Consider the following 21244-nt stretch of genomic DNA (forward strand, 5'->3'; position numbering starts at 1 on the left):
TCTTCATTTATACACCCCATAATTTTACAAGAAAGAGCCATGTCCAACTCTTTGTCGTGGTTTCTGACATCCTCTTCCTGTCATTGTGCACAAAGGTTCAGTATATAAGCAGAATGTCCGAGAACCTGAGAATGTACAGCGCTCTGATGTCTGTTCTTCATACATTCATATGGAACTAGTAACTGGTGATTAGATGTTTCTATATTATGTTGTGATTTTTATTTTTAGGGATGCACCGATAGCCTTTTAAGTACTGATTTTATTTTCTGCTTGGTACACGCTGACACCTGTACTTCTTGGGGATGTAGCAATTTTCAGAGTTTGACATAGAGACTAGTGAGATCATTTTAGGGCAGCTTCTATGTAATTATGAACAACATTAACTCAATTTTCTTTTTTAAAATTAATTTTCACAGTACCAAATCTAAGGACATAATAATAATAATAATAATAATAATAATAATAATAATAACAATAATAATATTAATAATTTTACCATTTTATTATCAACCAATCACAAAGCTGTCAGAACGCTCCAAAATTAACTTTGCTAAACAAATATTTATAACACTGCGTTACAACGTTCAATAATGTGTAACAATTCAAGGGCACCGATTTTACCCCTTTAAAGATTTAAGTCTAAAACATTTTAAGTCTTTTGTGTCTTCAAAATGTGTTTGTAAAGTTTCAGCTCAAACCACCCATCAGATCATTTATTATACCTTTCAGAATATTTGAATTTTCTCCTTTGAACACAATGTAGCTGTTTTTGTTGCCTGTGCCTTTAATGCTGGTTCTCCCCACCACCGTTCCCACGTGCCTGTCAGAGTGTGCCTTAATCTCTGCCTCGGCAGCATCAGATAAACAGCACAGTGACAGACATGAAGGAAGCAGATCCAAAACATTTTAACATTACTTGATGTGTTTGTTGTGGAGTTAATTTAAGCTTTTTAATTTAAGCTCACAAAATGTCTTTACAAAGTTTACGCGCAGACACCGCGCACGTGATTAACTTTGCACAGCAAATGTGACAGTATACACGTTGATATCCACTGCTGTATAGATATCCGTTAAAAAAACCTGATTTAACAGTCACAAACTGGGATTGAAGCGTCTTCTTTTTATAATTTTGTACTGACATTATATTTTGTACTGACATGCAGCTGTGGTGATAAAGGCGGTAAAATCGCTGTAAGTCATTACAAACATGTGCTGTTTCCAAACTTTTTAAAGTTGTAAAACTCATTCTTGATCACTTTTGGTAATGATTGATGATCACAGTGAGCCGAACATATCTTTTAATCCCAGTTGCTTTGCGCACATCCTGTCTTGTTGAAATGATTATGCGCATTACTACGGAGATGCGTTAATACGGGCTGTTAGTTTTTTCGGTGGGCAGGGAAACCACACTCCTACGTCAAGATGCAGTCTACCTCAAAATGGGAGGGATTTGGATTCTATTATGTCACCCCAATATGACTGTGGACACACTATACCTACACACAGTTCTGTCCAAGCAGCTTTAAAAGATGATTTTCATCATAGGTGCCCTTTAAAACTTTCCGTAACCAATACTAGTATCAGTACATCCCTAATTTTATTTTAGTTTTATAATATACTGTCGGCGCAATAACTGTGTGGACAATATACAATCGTGTGCAATTTTGTAATCGTTATAGCCATGTACACACTGTTTAATGTGGTGACTATTTCATATACATGGAGTAAATTCCCTAAATTATTTATTATTTTTTGTATTTGTACTGAACTTTGCTGATATTGTGATTATTGACACGTGTAACCATAGCAAAGTTCTGGCACTTTGTGCATTTGATATCCACTATTTTTGATAAAATTATATTAACCAAAGACATGTGAATAGAGGTGATATTTTTATGTTTAAAAGGCTGCTTGACAAAGCAAGCTCCTATAGTGTTGCCATGTCCACTTATTCTCAACGATGCTTAAGTATCTTTATATAAGTGATCTAGTTCATTGAGTTAATAAAATAGGCAGGTCACAATATATTAGTATGTGGTTATATTTATTTTCTAAATAATGTGTTTAGTAGGGCTGTAACAAATCATGGTTGATTCGTACGGATCACAGCCCACGTTTCGGAACACATGTGACCCGCAGATTAAAACATATTTTTACTGGTAGATTAATCCTACATTTGTAACGATCGCGGTGAGATCGCCTTTCGCAATATTCAAGTCACATGTATGAAGGATTTAAGTTTTCCTGAAAAAAATAATTATGACGGAAGAAGTTGTGGTGGGATATTCGGGATGTGGTGGGTTTGTTAAAGGTGTTTTCTGTCACTACTTTTTTAACCTGGGTTAATGCATTCAGTGTAAACTGCATAATCAATTATTAAAAGATCGGGATCTCAACAACTGTGCAACATAAATGATGGTGATTTGCATATGTTTATTAATCCTTCAAATTGCTGCATTCAAATCTAAAAATGCAAAAATCAAGAAGGAGATTCAGTCTTTAGCCTTCTGAGTTAGCTATGTAGTTACAAACAGTCAAATAACACAGAAGTACTGGGATAACAGTTTATAGTTTAGATAAAACCACTGATGTTTATGGTAAAGATTAAAATCACCGTCATATGCATTTAACAACGCTCAAAATTGTAGGCAGTGATTAAATAATTTAACCAATAGGTGGCGACAACCAGCCATCAAAAACATGCCACTGAATAATTCTTCAAAAATGACCTATCTAGCAATGAAACATGAAGTTTTATGAGTGACTAACTGAATTATTTATTGAAAATGAAACGAAAAATAAATATAGGTTGTACAAATTATAATTTTAGATTTCTACAGCGTTATCAGCAACAGGAGTAGTAACAGTGAATTTTACACAGGATACAGAATAGAATAGAATATTTTAATTTTACTATTTATTTTTATGCAGCTGATTATTTCTTAATTTTATTTTAATAAAAGTACAGCTTCTAAGTTCTGTTTGTTGAAACCAAAAGTTTCTTGCATTACTATTTTTGTAATAAATGGAAAGAAAATGACATTTGTCTCCTTCCCTTTTTTGGCTGATCCGAAAAATAGCCCGATCCGACTAAAAAACCATTATGTAATCCAAATCACACTACACCACTAGTGTTTAATGTTAAGATTATTATGATCTCTTTTTTATTTTCTATTTCTGTTTAAGATCTATCATATGTCATTTCCTGTTATTTCTTGCACCATGCATACAGAAGATAAACACAACTCTAATGTGCATTTTAATACGCCATTAATTACTGGAGTTTAATACACAGAGCATAACATTATTTTTGTAAATGTGATCGTCACTACCAGAATTTCTCAGAAATGTATTTGGTTTCTGAACACTGAACACACTAAAAGTTGAATTTGCTGCAGTGTGTACATGGCTTATGTGAGCAAATATTCTTAGAGTTCAATTGTACGTCAGTCAACCTCATTTTATTTTAAACATCCTTCAAGGCAGCTTCACAATTTATTTTAAAGCAGGATTTCTTGTTGTTCCCCTTCTGAAGTTCCTCTTCAAAAAGACTTGACTCGCTTGGTGCTTTTTGAAGCAAAGCTGTCTCATTATTCCAACGAAGGGACATCCAGAACAGTCTGTGGTGAGCTCCGATTTACATTCAAAAGAGACAAACCAAGACTTGATAGCTTTGGCCGTCCAGCCAGGGAATTCTGGGGATGCCAGTCAGACGTTGTGTTCCAAAGCAGGTTCAGGAGGCGAAACGGCGACTGCAGCGAAGTAGTGGTTGTTATCCAGTCTCTCGCTCGGCTGGCTATCAGGAGGCGGAGCTTCCTTGCAGCAGAAGTACTGCTTCCAGATCCTGTAAAAGGCAGTCCGAAACTTCTTGATGCGGAAAGCATAAACGATAGGGTTGACAGCGGAGTTGCCATGCGTGAGCAGAATGGCAATGTAAATGAGGAACATTGGCTTCTCGCATGTCGGAAAGAAGAGCGTGATGCAGTTCATAATGTGGAGGGGAAGCCAGCTAATTGCGAACAGGAAAAGAACTAGCGCTAGGGACTTGGCCAGCTTTAGTTCTTTGTCGTAATACTTGTTGGGTTCCGAATGACTGGACACCTTCTTGTTCAGCTGCTTGTGGATCATATAAAAGATTTCAGAGTAAATGACGAGCATGAAAAGCAGAGGCGGAAGCACCCAGCCGAAGAAGTTGAAGTAGACCATGTACTCCATGCTGATGACGTTCTCAAACTGGCAGGTGACGATGAGGTCAGGGCCTATCGAGTCGTTCTGTTGCAGGCTGTGTAAATTGTTCCAGCCCAGCATCGGCGTCAAGCCGACAATGAAGGCCACCATCCAACACATGAACACTGCAATTCCAGCTCGTTTGGGAGTGACGACTCGCTTATAACTGCAACACAAGAACACAACAATAGTCCATTTAGTGCTAATATGAATTGATTTCTCATCATTTTTATTAACTTATCGAAGATCATTACTACTTTAGCTTTTGACAAATTCACATTTTGGTAATTTATTTAAATTGGTACAATTCCACTTCTACATGAGGCCAATATTTATGTTTACGTGCTGTGTTAAGGTGATCTAAATGCTTACTAATAAGGCTGCAAGATACTGGGAAAATATACAATGTGCAAAAATGTTATTGAGCATTGCAACGACTATATATATTGCATTTCCTTGGAGAAATTTAAATTATGTATTGATCAGACTACAATAAAGAGATAACAGATGTTTTCCAAATCTAATTAAACTAATAAATCAGGCTAAAACAAAAAGCAAAGTGCAAATATTTATACTCACTAGAGCTAAACGCTATTGGAAAAATCTAACATTGCAATTTTTTTTAATTCTCCAATATATATTGCGAAATGAATACAATTTAACTAAAGGTGTTGAATTACTATTTGGAAAAAGATGATCATTTTAAATTGATTGGAATGATTCTGTAGATGAGTGCATATGCATAATATATATATATATATATATATATATATATATATATATATATATATATGTATGTATAAACTACAAGCATGGACAAATTCAATAAAGAAAAAGATACAAATTAAATAAACAGCATTCGATTGTTTTTCCGAGGAGTCAAACTGTATTCAGGTATAGTTAAATAACGAAATGTAAAACAATACTGCATAATCTTTGTTTTATAAACGATTCAATTCAGTACAATTTCTTTAGCCTGAATGCTTTTAAAGCTCTCACACAGCCATGGGCCTCAAAAAACACTTGTATTTATATTTTATCATAGTATATAATTATATTCCAGATTCAATATAGTGTATAATCGCGATGTGAATTTGAGTATGATCACATTATGATATTGATGTTGAAACGATGAGTAGCCCTAATGCTTACTAGAAATGACTGAAAACCTCTGTCGAAATTCTGGTTCCTATTCGTTTTCTTTGCATGTCTCTAACCCTATCATTAGTATTTATTTTTTAACTTGCTGCTCTGAGGCACTAAATTCACCTTTGGGCTGGTCTAACCATAAGCATAATGGCATCTGGAGAGGCAATAGCATCTGGAGAGGCAAGTAAACAGGCCCTGACTGATTAGTCATGTTTGGTTAAGCAATCAATGCATGCAATACATACATGCTTGCCACATAAATTTTTTACACCACTCTGTGATACAGAAATTGCACAATAAAATTTATTTTGATGTATTTTTCAGCCCTAAATACGCTTTAATAACCATTGCATATTTTCATATGACTGAATTTGTACAAATTCATTATAAAATTGCCACTTTGCTAAACAGCTGTTGACAGCATACAAGGGGAAATAGGCTTACATTTTAAAATTTCCCTATAGTTAAACAAATTCGTCTAGCGGGAGCACTTTTAGCTTAGTTTATCATAGATCATTGAGTCAGATTAGACCATTGGCATCTTACTCAAAAGAATAAAAATAAAGAGTTTTTACAATTTTCCTGTTTAAAGCTGGACTCTTCTGTAGCTACATTGTGTGAAAAGTTGTTATTCTCATACCAGTGAAACAATCAAGCTTTAAATGGAAAAAATTATAAAGACTTTTCTGAATGAGATGCTAATGGTCTAATCCGATTCAATGATCTATGCTAAGCTATGCTTGAATTGCTCCTGCCAGACAAAATGAGCCTATTTCCAAAAACAGTGTTGCTTTAAAGCAGGGGTGCCCAAACTTTTTCTTATAAGGGGTCAAACTTGATTGAGGGCTAAGGGCCGAAGGTAAATACAAACCTCATTAAGTTTTTCTAATTTATTTCCTTATATTTAAAAATAACTAGAAAGATTTCAATCATATTAACCAATGCAATATAATTTAAAACATTTTATAATAAACTTATTACAGTAAAAACACAAATAATCCTATTTATAACACAATGGAGTTCAATGCTACTGTAAATACACTAGTTGAGCTGCTTCTGTCTTTGTTCGCCAAGGTCTTGTGCAGTGTCCTCTATCTGTCAAGTGACAGTATTCACATTTTAAAAGTCTGTTCATTTACAAATTTCATTTAACTGCTCAGTTGGCTTTTTGGCTTAGCAATAATACAAAGAAACAAAACATTATGTTAAATTCAAAATGACAATCTCTGTCATAAGCATTCACACTAACCAGTCCCCCATTATTCTCCCTCTCTTTCAGATGTGATGGCGTGCCAAATCAAAGGTTACCATGGGCCAAATTTTGGGCATCTTTGTTTTAAAGTAATTTCTGCAATTTTATGACTTCAAAATATACATTTTCACAATATCTTTATAATATTTTTACAAGAAAATAAGGCAAAATCCTGTGAATAGAGTAGAATTTTTTGTAGAATCATGGAAACAACATGAAACTTGTTTCACAACTTCTTGAAACCAGGTAGTCTTTGAATGACCAAGGTCAGCTCTGTTTACTTGCTGTCCAACTTTCATTAACGGCAAAATTGAGACAAAGTATTACCACCAGAAAGCCTGTTTCAGTGAAACCCACTCCCTCTCATCCTTCAGTTGCATCTTCTCCAAGAAGCCATCTTTCATCTGAGAATCTAGGTCTCATTCCAAACTCCTTGTCAGTTGTTTGAATGATTTCAGAACAAAGGCAGCAGTGATTTAACAGCACATCTTCAAGTCTCTGCAGCTGTCGCACTGAATTCTAAGTAAAGGTGCTTAACATACTGTTAGTTAAGATTCAAGTGGTGTTTTTATTGCTTGAAGGTTCTTATGTTAATGTGTAAAAGCAAAAAATATGTTAATAACTTAACTCAATTTAATTTCTAGAGCACTTTCAACCAACCACAATGGGTACCAAAGTGCAGTACATAAAATACATACAAATAAGCAAGCAGCCCAGATACATTAAAAGTTTGTTTTAACTTAGTATTTATACTCACTTGCATAGTTTTCTAGTATCTCAAAGGCATAGCGTATTAAAACTCATTCAACATAAGAAGAACTAAAAAGTTAAAGATGGTGTTCCATATATTCTTGTATAAATATAACAGAAAATCCATGCCGTAACGAGAATGATAAAAGCACAGAGAAAACAATGTCATTAAAATGACTTTCAGAATATAAATTTATATATTTTCTATTTGATTCATAAAAAACATTAATCAGAATCTCCCCTCCTTTAAAGTGGCAGCATAAAAACTGTAGCACACCACTATTTTGCATTGGTGTGGATGCTATTTTAGGCCTGGTAACACATGCTATTAAGATGCATGTCCTTCAGTCTTATCTCAAGTGAACTGTATGAAATACAGCTGCAAACAGCGTATGTAGGGTAGGCATGGGCCAGTATAAGATTCTGACGGTATGATATCCTTGGATAAAAATATTATGGTTTTGTGATTACTGCTCTAAAATATATTCTTTTTAAATGTCTGGGTAAAAAACAACCACTTTTTTTCCTTTAAAAACGATGTATTTTATTTTGGGAAACATTTATAATATTTCGGAACAGTAAACATGTCAGGTTAATAATTTAAATGAATTGACTTCTGCTGTCTTTATTAGTTTTAAAATCACAGATTTCTTTACCATTTAAAATGAGATCTGAGATCTTTTCTGCTGGAGATACCATCATCCTAAATAAAACATAAATAAAAAATCTCCCATATACCAAAGGAATGGTATAGCAGAACATTTTGCCGGTTTTAAAACCTTGACTTTTTCAAACAGTGGTAAAACGGTTGAAAACAGTTATCGTCCCATACCCAAGTATGCATTTTGAAATTTGTCCAATTTTTACACAAATGGCATTCATATAAGTCCACACATACTAACACCCCGGGGAATTAATAATGCATTTCAGCTTATTTTTATATTTATCTTTAACATAATAGTTCTTGTTGTAAATAGGGCTTGTGAACTGTAGGCCCAAAAGAATGTGTGAGATCTCTTTTTTTCGACTGATTAAATTAGCAGTTCAAAAATAAATGCTTGTTCTTCAAAAGCTGTGATGCATGCTACACTTTATTCAGAGCCATATGCATTATTGAAGAGTGGAAGAAATAAAAATAAATCCTTATGGAGTTTAAATGGATTCATTTATATCTGACTTCTGCCAGTGGCCTGGAATGTGCATGTAACAATCTGCATCACAGTGAACTTTCTCCTTCTTTTACTTCTGCTCATTCTTTCATTATTTTAGTATCGTGCTGGAATATAATAGATACAATAAAGATTGATTGCTGCTGTCAGTAGCTGTTTTCGTCCAAAGTAATGAATTTCTTGATGTGCATAATTAAAATATTGCATAAAACATTTGATGCAGTATTCAATTCCATCCCATGTTTAATATAATATAATTGTCACATCAAACTAGCACGACACATCAATAATAAAAACTATTGTTTAAGCAAGTGGAAAAAACACTTTAGCTCTTTTTTTCCTCCACAGTAAAAATTTGAACATGACTTTTGGATTTGCATTATTACATTTAATAAATGAGTTTCCGTCATAGTTAGAGCTGTACAAAATATTGTTTCAGCATCGATATCACAATGTGCAAGTCTGCAATAGTCGCATCGCAGGCATCTGCAGTATAGTTTTTGATTCTAATTGACCAGTCATTACAGTTACAACATAGTGGAGTCATTCCAGGTTTTAACTTTAGAGTTAAAGTTTATGGACCCTTAAGTAGCTTTTTAGATTAACTGTTGTTATCATCTGCGTTCATGCATACATAATCATTTTAATAATAATTCGTCTAACATCACAGGCACGCACAATGGCACAGTGAGATGTTTTCCACTGCGTGCGCCCGAAAGACGCAAGCGCGTTGCTCCGCTTGTGCGCACATATTGTCATTCTTACATTAGCAAAAACAAAATTGCAAGCGGAAAAGACATGATATGGGAACGGCTGCTGCTATAGTTAATCCGGAACTTTAAACTAGCGCACAGTTGGCAACTTTTCATTACTTTTCAGTGCAACAGATATGCGACTTGGAAAAGTCTTGATTCATTAACTGTGACGAATTAAAGCACAGTTAATGGTGAAATCAGCTAATCGTTGCATCCCTATTAGCAATACAGTGCATTGTACAAAAGACATTTTCTACAAAACATATCCAAATGTTTTCGACTGCCCGCACCACTCGCTTATGGTGACTCTCGCTCTGCGCAGCCTCTGCAGCTTGCGCTGTATTGAACAGAAGCACGACACTTCATAACTATAACGGCCGTTTTTCTACTGAACTAAATATATATTTGATGTCTTGATCACACTATTCGGAGGGCCTGAACAAACTGCCTCGGGGGCCAGGTTCGGCCCGCAGGCCGCCAATTGAATAGCCCTGCTCTACGCTCTGTCTTGTTTCGCAATATTAAGAACATTGACCATCACGTCCTGAAAGGAATGATTGATTATTCTGTAAAGCAGTGTCTGTCCACTTCTACTTCTGACTTGGTACATTTCTATAACAATAGCTTGCCTCAAATATTAGACACTGTGGCTTCTTTAAGAACCCACACTGTCTCTTATATCAATCCCTCTCCATGGTTTACTCCTGAACTTCGTTATCAAAAAGCTCTAGGTTGTCGCCTGGAGAAACTCTGGAATAAAACTGGTCTTGAAGTTCATAAGCAGATGTATTCTGACCATCTTGCTTCTTACAAGGCTGCAATAGAAAGAGCAAAATCAACATTCTACTCAAATCTTATCACCACTGGACACTCAAATACAAGAACTTTGTTCAGTACTGTTGCCAAATTGTTGAAACCACATGATTCTGTTTCACTTGATCCCACTCAGTGTGTTCCCTACTCTAATTTTCTCCATGCTAAGACTGATCGTATTCATCATGAATTGCTTAATTCTGTTTTGATTTCTCACAATTATCAGCATAATCATAGCCACATTAGCGGGTCAGTAAGTATTCTTTCTAATTTTGAACTGCCCTCAGTTGATTTTATTACTAGGGAGATCATAAAGTCTAAGACCTCCACCTGCTCACTTGATCCCCTACTTACTGTTTTAGTTAAGTCCTGCATTAATTCTCTTTTCTCTTTTTTACATCTATAGTGTGTTCTTCACTATCAGCTGCTACTTCATCTTTAAAAATGGCTTCCATCACTCCAATACTCAAAAAAGACTGGGGCTGATAATGACCTAAACAATTTCAGGCCAATTGCCAACCTTCCGTTTGTTTAAAAAATACTGGAAAGATTAGTAGCAGCTCAACTTCACTCACATCTGCTAACTAATAACATCTATAAACCCTTTCAATCTGGGTTTTGCCCCAAACACAACACAGAATCAGATCTCACTAAGGTTTTAAATGATCTTCTTTTAGCTGCTGATTCTGGTTACCATACTTATTCTTTTAGATATTACTGCGGCTTTTGATACTTTTTTGATACTTTTGATTAGTCATTCACTATTATTGGAACAACTGGCTTCTATAGGAATAGCTGACAATGCACTTTGCTGGTTCTCTTCCTATTTAAGTGACAGAAAACAGTTTGTGCAGATAAAGAATAGACGCTCTGATCCTGTTTCAGTCCTTCATGGTGTTCCTCAAGGGTCAGTATTGGGGCCACTTTTATTTATTATTTATATCTTACCTCTAGGTCATATATTTCGTTCTTTTGGTATACTTTTCATTTTTATGCAGACGATACACAAGTTTATATCTCCACAAAACCTACAACATCGCACCCCCCTTCTGACCATACCAAATGTTTAAATGAGATTAATATACAGATGACTAATCATTTCTTAAAGTTAAATGCCAGTAAAACTGAAGCTCTTCTGGTTGGCTCAAAATCTATTTTATCCAAAGCTCAATTTTTTACCCTGTTTGTTGATAACTCCCCAGTCAATTTCTCAACCCACTTGAAAAGTCTTGGGGTTATACTAGATGGTATGCTCTCATTTAGTTCTCAAGTTAGTAATATCTCACGTTCTGCTTTTTTTCTTTTGCGTAACATTGCAAGACTTCGCCCTTCACTATCTCAACAAAGTACTGAAGAGCTTATTCATGCTTTGGTTACATCACGGATTGATAACTGTAACTCCCTTCTCTCTGGCATACCTGATAAACAACTACATAGACAACAGTTAGTTCAATTCATCAGCTAGGATAGTTACCTGCTCGCATACTTCTGATCACATAACTCCAATTCTCTTTCACATTCACTGGCGCCCTGTTTACTACCGTATACAATATAAAATCCTCCTCTTAACATACAAAGCTCTTCATAACCTGGCCCCCCACTATCTTTCTGATCTTCTTCATTTGTACACTCCTTCACGCTCACTGAGATCATCTTCTGCTGAACTGTTATCTGTCCCACACTTTAAGATAAAGTCATTTGGTGGCAGGGCTTTTAGTTGTACAGCACCAAAGTTATCGAATTCCCTGCCTTTGCACATTCGCCAGATGGATTCTATTTCCAATTTTAAATCTCAGATAAAAACGTTTTTGTTTAGGATAGCTTTTAATGATTCGCAGGTTTAATTTTATGCTGATTGTTATTTTTACTGCTTGTATTTTTATGATGTGCTTGTTATCTGCTGTAAGGTGTCCTTGAGTGCTTTGAAAGGCGCCTAAAAATAAAAGGTATTATTATTATTTTTATGTGCATATGTTTTAATGAATATGTTTAATGCAACACAATTGAGCATTTTTACAATTTATGCACATATTGGTGTTTTCATAATTTTTTTTAAACAATATCTTAAATGGTTATAAAAATAAGTGGTTGGAAACATAAGTAGCTAAATTATGTTTTCAATAATTTATTCAAATTGTTAAGGTGCAGTCACATTATATTTGTTTGCACCTTTTATACCCAGAGAATGAATTAAATGTTTGTTTATGCAAAGTTGTTTCGCATTTAACTTCAGCATTTATCTTTGCTTAACAGTGACCTCCAAATTTGTATCACACAAAGAGGTGAAGGCTTGGCTCAACCTCTTAACTCAATTAAGAGAAACTTTGAATCTGCAGTGTTGAAGTAGGCTTTATTTATTTTTATTTTTTCAAATATTGTATTTGTATACACTCACCGGCACCTAATACTGGGTTGGACCCACTTTTGCCTTCAGAACTTTTTTAATCCTTCGTAGCATAGATTCAACAATGAACTGGAAATATTCCTCATAGGTTTTGGTCCATATTGATATAATAGCATCACGCAGTTGCTGCAGATGCGTCGGCTGCACATCCACGATGAGACTTTCCCATTCCACCACATCCCAAAGGTGCTCTAATGGATTGAGATCTGGTGACAGGAGGCCATTTAAGTACAGTGAACCCATTGTCATGTTTAAGAAACCAGTCTGAGATGATTCGCGCTTTATGACATGCTGGAAGTAGCCACCAGAAGATAGGTAAACTGGGGTCATAAAGGGATTGACATAGTCAGCAACAATACTTGGGTAGGCTGTGATATTCAGAGATGCTCTTCTAGAGGTGGCTGTGTGTGAAAACCCCAGTCAAACAGCAGTTTCTGAAATGCTCAGACCAGCCAGTCTGGCACCAACAACAATTCAAAAGTCACTTAAAATTACCTTTCTTTTCCATTCTGATGCTCGGTTTAAACTGCAGGACATCGTCTTGACCATGTCTACATGCCTAAATGCAATGAGTTGCTGCCATGTTATCGGCATTAATGAGCAGTTAGACAGGTGTACCTAATAAAGTGGCCGGTGAATGTATAATATTAGTTGATTTGTGTTTTAGAAAAATAAGTAACAGACAGTGTTTATAACTACAGTGAAAGATGCCTTGAGGAATGCAAAACAATAGCAATTTTCATTCGTGTTTTCGGATCTTTGAACCTTTAGTTTGATATCTTGCTCTCTTGTCTATTTTGCACAATGGTTGATCCTGGCACAGCCGACAGATAGTTGCTCTGGGCTGCAACTCTATATGCTTCTCTGACATACTTCACTTCCCTATAGCTCATTCGTGACAGTTTCATGGGATTATTTTTGCTCTCCAAATGCACCTCTAAAAATGAATTGCCTTGCAGGTAACTTTGTCCACGTAGCCCTCTTTCCTATACCTCCCTATTACTTTTTCTACTATATGTCTGCTCGCCTCTCCACACAAAAATGCTGAAGGGGATTTTATGCTAATTCTAGTATATAGTACCAGTAAGTCATTGTTATCTAGTTGGCTAAACTACTAAATTTAAATGCATAATTACACAAACACATCTGGGATTTGAAGACAAAACTGCTATGTTTAATGCATTACTGTAAGAGAGAGCAGATAACTGGATATTTTTCCCCCACACAAAAAGCATCTTTATAAAGCATCAAATAAACCCCAGTACTGTATGTTGCAATTAACTCCTGAGTTAATAAGTCTATATACAGGATGTAGCTAGGATGTGAAACCAGATGGTATACAAAAATTTAATCCTAAAATGTAAATGAATAATTTCAAATTAGAGCCTAATATGTACATATTGAATCAGGTGTAGCTGCAGAGCTTGTTGTGACAATGTTTTGCTGTGATGAGTTAGAGAGCTGGAAGATACTTTTTTTTTTTTTTTTTTTTTACAACTACTACTGCTTCTACTACAGCCACAACCACGACTACTACCACTAAAGTGTCTACTAATACTGATACTCTTACAACGACTACTACTACTGATACTACTATAGCGTTTGCTACAACTAATACAACAACGTCTACTGCAGCTACTACTACTACTACTACCACTACTACTACTACTACAATCACATAGATACTTTTGCTATTTAATCGATGATATCTCTAATGGTACTTGACATTAAGATCACAGAAGACATTTCTAGGAATGACACAAAAAGAATAACTGCAACAAAATAAGAGGCTGAAACTGAAAAAAAATCTAAATTCAGCCCATATAACAAATAGTGTAATATCTAAAAAAGGGAAAATGAGCATATTACGACATAATGCTTACTTAAAAACCCATTTCCCATGACTTGTAATATTTCTAGGATGTGGAAATCTCTGCAAATTCTGCATTTATAGGGTTTAAGCTGTGCAGAAATGTATGAGTCATATTATGTCATTAGGTTGTTTGCATGTGGTTTCTTCCATCTGTACCCCTCAAGCAACAAAAAACTGCATGGTACTTGAAAAATAGTGTGGCTAGACAGTGGCTGATATGATAATTATAATGTAGTTTATTAATATGTCAACAGAACTTTGATTCTGATGGGCTAAATTTGCATTTTTAAATGATAAATGATAATGTTCCAGGAAGGTGTTCATTAAATTGTAAATTATATTTATTTATATATATAACGTGCCATTTTTTAATACACTCTCAGAAATAAAGGTTTGCAAGCTGTCACTGAGCTGGTACTTTTTCAAGTTACACTTTTGTACTTATAGGGTGCATACTAATACCTCAAAAGTATATATTATACTTAAAAGTTTTAGGAGAAACACTTTTGTACTTTTTAGGTACCAATATGTATACTCTTAAGGCATTAATATGGTACCACCCCAGTGACAGCTTGCACCTTTTATTTCTGAGAGTGCAGTGTTATTGATTATTATTTGTAATGTTAATTGTAATTAATGGTAATATATATGTGCACTCTGCTGACATCTTTTAATTAATTGAAATAATTAAATTAGAATTCAGTCTTTTATGACATCTTCAATTTTAAATATGTGCAATTTAATTAATTTATTTACTCACCCTCAATTTGATCTGAACCTTTATTCTAAATATAATATTGACTATAATATAGATATATTTATTTTTTTTTTGTTATTCTGCTTAACACTAGAAGATATTTTGAAGAAACCTTAAAACCTGTAACCATTGACTTCCAGATTAGGAAAAATATGGGTATGAAAAGTGAAGGGTCAGCAAATGATGACAGAACTGTCATTTTAGGTGAACTATCCCTTTAAGCAACATTTTCCCTTTTTAAAAGGGTCTTACTTTTTCATTGGTTATTTAATCATTCAAAAAAACTATCAAAACCAACTCATTCAATTTGTTGATTTACTTTTTTTTAAACAATATACAACGCTTTAAAAAATATGTCATAGTCTGAAAATGAAACATAATATCTGTTCAGCCAGGGGCGAATTAGATTTTTGCCCCAACATTACCTAGTACTGGGCGTTTTTACTTTTATGCTAACAAATAAATCAGATTTTTAAAGAATTTTTAAATATTGGCTGATGAATCATCATCATCATCATGATGCATCATCACCATCATCATCATCATTATAATGCATCATCACCATCATCATCTGCACATACTGAACTTTTGTAGAAATGTTTAAAAAGTAAATACACAGTGTTTTAAGGGGACATCCTCCATATTTTGGGACATGATTAGTATTTGGAAATCACTGAAACTCAAGACCACAGTCAATAAGCTGAATGAATGAAATGTAAAACCATGAAATGTCTTCGAATTGTTGCTGTGTGGTATGATTACCAATGCATTGGCTATATCGTCTATGTATGTGCGTCAGAACATTCTATGCTTACAGTGAAAGTGAAGGTGAATTTACCTATTTATTATAGGAAATTGAAAATCTGTAGGGAAGAGGGAGCGATAACTTTACCTTGTTGGGATCTTGACCCTCAGGTACCGGTCGATAGCTATAGCTAGCAGGGCAAGGATGGAACTTTGGGTCAGAACCAGCACCGTGCACGCGACCAGCAGACAGCTGTAGAAGTGAGTCTGGAGTCCGATGCTTATAGTTATCGCCAGCGGTATGACCAGCGCTCCCACTGCAATGTCCGCGAGCGCCAGGGAGACAATGAAGCAAAACGTAGTATCTCTCAGGGATTTATTAATTTTTACCGCCCAAACCACCATGACGTTTCCAATCACGGATGACACGGCGATCACCACCTCCATGCCCATGTAGAGGGCTTTGGCCGCGGAGAGATCCTCGGGCATTCTTGCACTCGACGGGGATCGATAAGGCGATGAATATCCACGCGACAATGGAGCTTCAAGAGAAAGTGATGTGTAAATTGATTAACTGTACTAGTCCGGTGAAAAATCCTTCCATTAAAAGCACTGCTCCTCAAAGGAGAGGCTGTATTCCACACACGCGTATGTGCATTTGGAAATGGGACGCGAGAAGAAAAAAATCAGACAAACTTAAGAAATCTTGCGCTGAAAATATCGCCCAGTTTTGGGTGTTTTCTTTTAGGTTCCTACAGCGCCTCCTCATCGCATCCACCTGCGCTCGTGCGAGACAGGCGCGCGCCGATTATTCATCCCACAATCATACAAATAAATAAATTTCTTCGTGTCACCTACAACTGTCCGGCAGTTCTCTAGACGTACAACCCGTGGGGAAATAAATTAAAAGACGCACCATATTTGTCCCTGGATATGTGAAACAAGAGCTTGTCCGGCGCGCGGGTCGTTTCCAACACTCTCGCGAGCTATGCGGTGCCCCAGAATAGATGTCGATGGGTAGAGCCCTTTGTCTCACCCATACTCGGCCAGTTCGCAATTCGGGGAGCAAAATAAGTCAAACTACCCAGTGTAGATTATTTTTTGTAGGGATGTCATATCCAAAGGTCGTCCTGCTTTCCTTTGCCGGGAGAAAACAGCACCATCCCAAACGGCGCGCCGTCTATTTTGGTTTCCTCCTTGAGAATGGCTGAGGGACAAACCTGCGTTTGCCACTTTCTTTTTCAGAGAGCCTCAACTCATTTTCTCAGCATTGTTTTCGCCTTCAGTCTTAGTTTATCTCTGGCGCTCGAGAGAAAGTGTAATAAGACTGACAGTGCCCAGTTTATAGTGTGATATAATGTGCACTGTGGTAGATATGAGATAGACATTGTGCTCGTGAGAGTGAAAGGAAGTAGGAGGTGACTGTCACAAATGAGCAGTGACTAATTTAAACACTCAATCGACGCTCCGTGATGTAGGCTGAACGTATTGTGAAATAAATTAGCAATTTTTCAGCAAAACTAATAGGTTTAATAATGTACAATAAGCTTAATGTGCCAACTGAGTGATAACAGTGAGCTCTAATTATCTCACAGATGAAGCCCATCTAATGTAGGTACTCAAAATGATGTATTTGCAAGGCCCTTTTGATGTTTGAGTGTTAGATGGAGGATTGGAGCTGGTTGTTCCGCTTTTTATTACGTTGAATATTTATCAGTGTAGGTTTATTTTTGAAAATCCGTTTTCTTCTCATAAATTGCCACAATGGAACCTGTCATTAAATTATCAGGGCTTTTATATCAAGCTGAATTACTTTAATTTGTATGGAGGTTGCAAAGTAGCTTTGCGATAATAAACAGAAAAATTAAAATAAAAAGAAAACATCATTTGATACGAGACAAATTCAAATTCTGCTGTAAAGCAGATGTGAAAAGACAACAATGGCATCTTTTAGCTCAAACCAGACTGTTGGTTCAGTTGAATAATGTATTAATCAGTATTTTTAGGTTTTTGTGTCTAAACTCTTCATATACGTGTACACTCCTCAAAAATCTATCTTTAAAATTATTTATCATATTTTTAACCGGAAGCTATACAATAATAAATATGTGCATATACATTAGATTAGTCAGTACTGAAGCCAAATCTGGAGCTAATCTAACAAAACAACTTACCATAATGGTCCAAAAACTAGTACACTCAAATTTATGTTATAGAAAAATATTAAATATAAATTTTAAAAAGAGGAAAAATCAAGAGAAGCAAAAATATTGAAAATTGGTTGAAATTTTGTAGGTTGTATTATTATTATTATTATTATTTTTTTTTTTGCAATATTTTGCTTGAATTTAATTGTATTATATTTTAATTTCTAAATATTTTTGGTGACTAAAATATTATTTTAATAAATATATCTATTTAATAAATCTGTTTTCTTTAAATACATTACCTATATTCACTGAGAAATGGATAAAAATATATTATGAGCACTGTAGCTAAAATGTCAATTGAAAATATTAAATGTATAAAAAGATTCATATCATTCCAATAAAGGTTAAAAAGGGAGTTTTCGCAATGGTGCTTTTGAAGAGTTAATCTGGTTAGGTGAAAAACTAATCTGGTAATCTGCTAATGGTAAACAGCCATTTGTTTCAAAGTGTGAAGGTCTTTTGAATAATTAGTGATAATGTCCTCTGAGAGCCAGAGTTAAAGAACACAAGTCATTCGGGTCTGGCCAGTATGACCAGACACTAGAAAAGTGGGTTTTAAATTTCTCTTTTAAATTTTTCTTTCAAAAAACAAGGAAATGAGGCTCTGGTTCCCCAGCCAATGGCACCCTGCGTTTTCTTAGATCTGACAAAATGGAAGATTGAGCCATCTAACTATAATCTTAATCATAATTTTCAGGCTTAGGGCCTACTCACACGATGCTATCCAAACAGTGCCCAGGCCCGTTTCCCGGATCATTTGAGAAGTGTGAGTGCACTGAATTGGGCGCTGAGCGCGGTTCACTTGGTCTTTGGCTCTGTACGCTTGTATGCGAGTGCAAAAAGCCGAAACTGAAAGCGAGACTTGACTTTTACGGGACTGTTTCATATAGATTAATTAATCATTCCTACTGTTCAGTGAACGCAAACCCCTCACTGCACGACAGCTGCACACCTTAAGCAAACCTCCTAATTCCTGCAGCACGAGGACTTTATGATTGTTGATGAGTGTCAAAAGTGGCTGATCTATTCGGCGAAATATTTGACTGCGTGTCACTGCATATTAAACAACTTAAACGAAATAACTAAAGAAATCTCCACTATGCTGAACGAGAGTGCTTACTGGACAGTGCATCATCGATGATGTAACGGTGCTAGGCCCGAATGTAATGTGAGTGCGGGCTGTCTGGTGAGACGGTAGGGGGGACAAGTGTGCTTTGGCCCGGTTCACGGCAACTGTACATAGTGTGAGTACGCTATTTAGAGGTTGCCACAGCAGGGTGAACAGCCAACTATTCCAGCATATGTTTTTCTATAGCATATGCCCTTCCAGCTGCAACCCAGTACTGGGAAACACCCATACAAACATTTACACACATGCGCACACACACTCATACACTACGGCCAATTTAGTTTGTTCAATTCACATATAGCGGATGTCTTTGGACTGTGGGGGAAAATGAAGCACCCGGAGGAATCCCACTCTAACACGGGGAGAACAAGCAAACTCCACACAGAAATGCCAACTGACCCAGCTGGGACTCAAACCAGCGACCTTCTTGCTGTAAGGTGACATTGCTAACCACTGAGCCACTGTGTAGGAAACAATTAATAATAAAAACAATTTTATAAAATGTTTAAATTTTCCAAAATACTTCATTCTATGAGATTCTGAGCCTCCGCAAGGTCAAAATGTACTGGTAATGCTATACTTTTGTGGACATTTGGTTCCCACAATGTAAGAAATACAAGGTAAACACACACACACACACACACACACACAAACACACACACACACATAAATCACAGCACGTCTGTGTGTTATTATTGTGGATCAGTAACTGAGCCTCTGTCTGTGGCTAACAAAAACTCACATTTCGGAGGGTGAATCATAATGTAAAAGGTCCAGGTCAAAGCCTCTCCAACTTTAGAGCGTGAGAGTAGAGAAAAAAGCACAAAGCCTCTCCATGCTATTTGTAGGTGATTTAGCAAGTAGAAAGATTCATAGGATGAGAAGGCCGGCTTTACCGCAATGCCCGACTCATTTCCATAAGTGAAATTTCTGGATGATCCATCATGGGCAGGGAATTCATTCATACACTTCACACTGAATTACGACATAAGATTTATCCTGGTGATTCTAAAGAAATAAACGTCATACACCAACTCTGGAATACACTGGAAGTGCTTTCATGGAGCAGGATTTCGTTTTAAGGCACCTTATTGCCTATTCAATTTTTTATAGATTCATTGTACAAAAAATAAAAAATAAAAATCTGGGCCAATATTTTATTAGGTACATCTTACTGTTCATTAACACAAATTTATAATCAGCCAATCACATGGCAGCAACTCAGTGCATTTAGGCATGTAGACATGGTCAAGACAATTTAATGCAGTTCAAACCAAGCATCAAAATGAGGAAGAAAGAAGATTTAAGTGACTTTGAATGTGGAATGGTTGATGGTGCCAGACGGGCTGCTCTGAGTATTTCAGGAACTACTGATCTACTGGGATTTTCACGCACAACCATCTTTAGCGTTTACAGAGAATGGTCAGAAAAAGGGAAAATATCCAGTGAGCAGCAGTTCTGTGGGCATCGCCTAATTGATGCCAAAATGCCTTGTTGATGCCAGAGGTCAGAGGAGAATAGACAGACTGGTTCAAGCTGATAGGAAGGGAACAGTACTCAAATAATCACTCCTTACAACCGAGGTATGCAGAAAAGCATCTCTGGATGCACAACATGTCCAACCTTTAGGCGGATGGGCTATAGCAACAGAAAACCACACCAGGTGCCACTCCTGTCAGCTAAGAACAAGAAACAGAGGCTACAACTCACACAGGCTCACCAAAATTGGAAAATAGAAGATTGGAAAAACGTTGTCTGATCTAATGAGTCTTGATTACAGCTGCAACATTCGGATGGTAGGGTCAGAATTTGACATCAACACCAAGAAAGCATGGATCCATCCTGCCTTGTATCAACGGCTCAGGCTGCTAGTTGTAGTGTAATGGTGTAGGGGACATTTTCTTGGCACACTTTGGGCCCAATAGTACCAATTGAGCATTTTGTCAATGCCACAGCCTACTTGAGTATTGTTGCTGACCATGTCCATCCCTTTATGATCACAGTATACCCAT

General features: G+C 36.1%; 2 protein-coding genes across 2 annotated transcripts in view; one reads left to right on the forward strand and one right to left on the reverse strand.

The window, feature by feature from the left end:
- The window catches only part of mmp9 (matrix metallopeptidase 9), a 200239-nt gene that overhangs the window by 22648 nt on the left and 156347 nt on the right, over positions 1–21244 (forward strand). The gene's annotated exons all lie outside the window — the stretch shown is intronic.
- adora1b (adenosine A1 receptor b) lies at positions 3709–16382 on the reverse strand. Its single transcript, NM_001128584.1, has 2 exons — positions 16042–16382; positions 3709–4393 (listed from the first exon to the last, which is right to left on the reverse strand). Exons 1-2 carry the CDS (start codon positions 16380–16382, stop codon positions 3709–3711), a joined length of 1026 nt encoding a protein of 341 aa, NP_001122056.1.

The sequence above is a fragment of the Danio rerio genome, chromosome 8 (assembly GCF_049306965.1).
Source record: "Danio rerio strain Tuebingen ecotype United States chromosome 8, GRCz12tu, whole genome shotgun sequence".
Classification (NCBI taxonomy): Eukaryota; Metazoa; Chordata; class Actinopteri; order Cypriniformes; family Danionidae; genus Danio; species Danio rerio.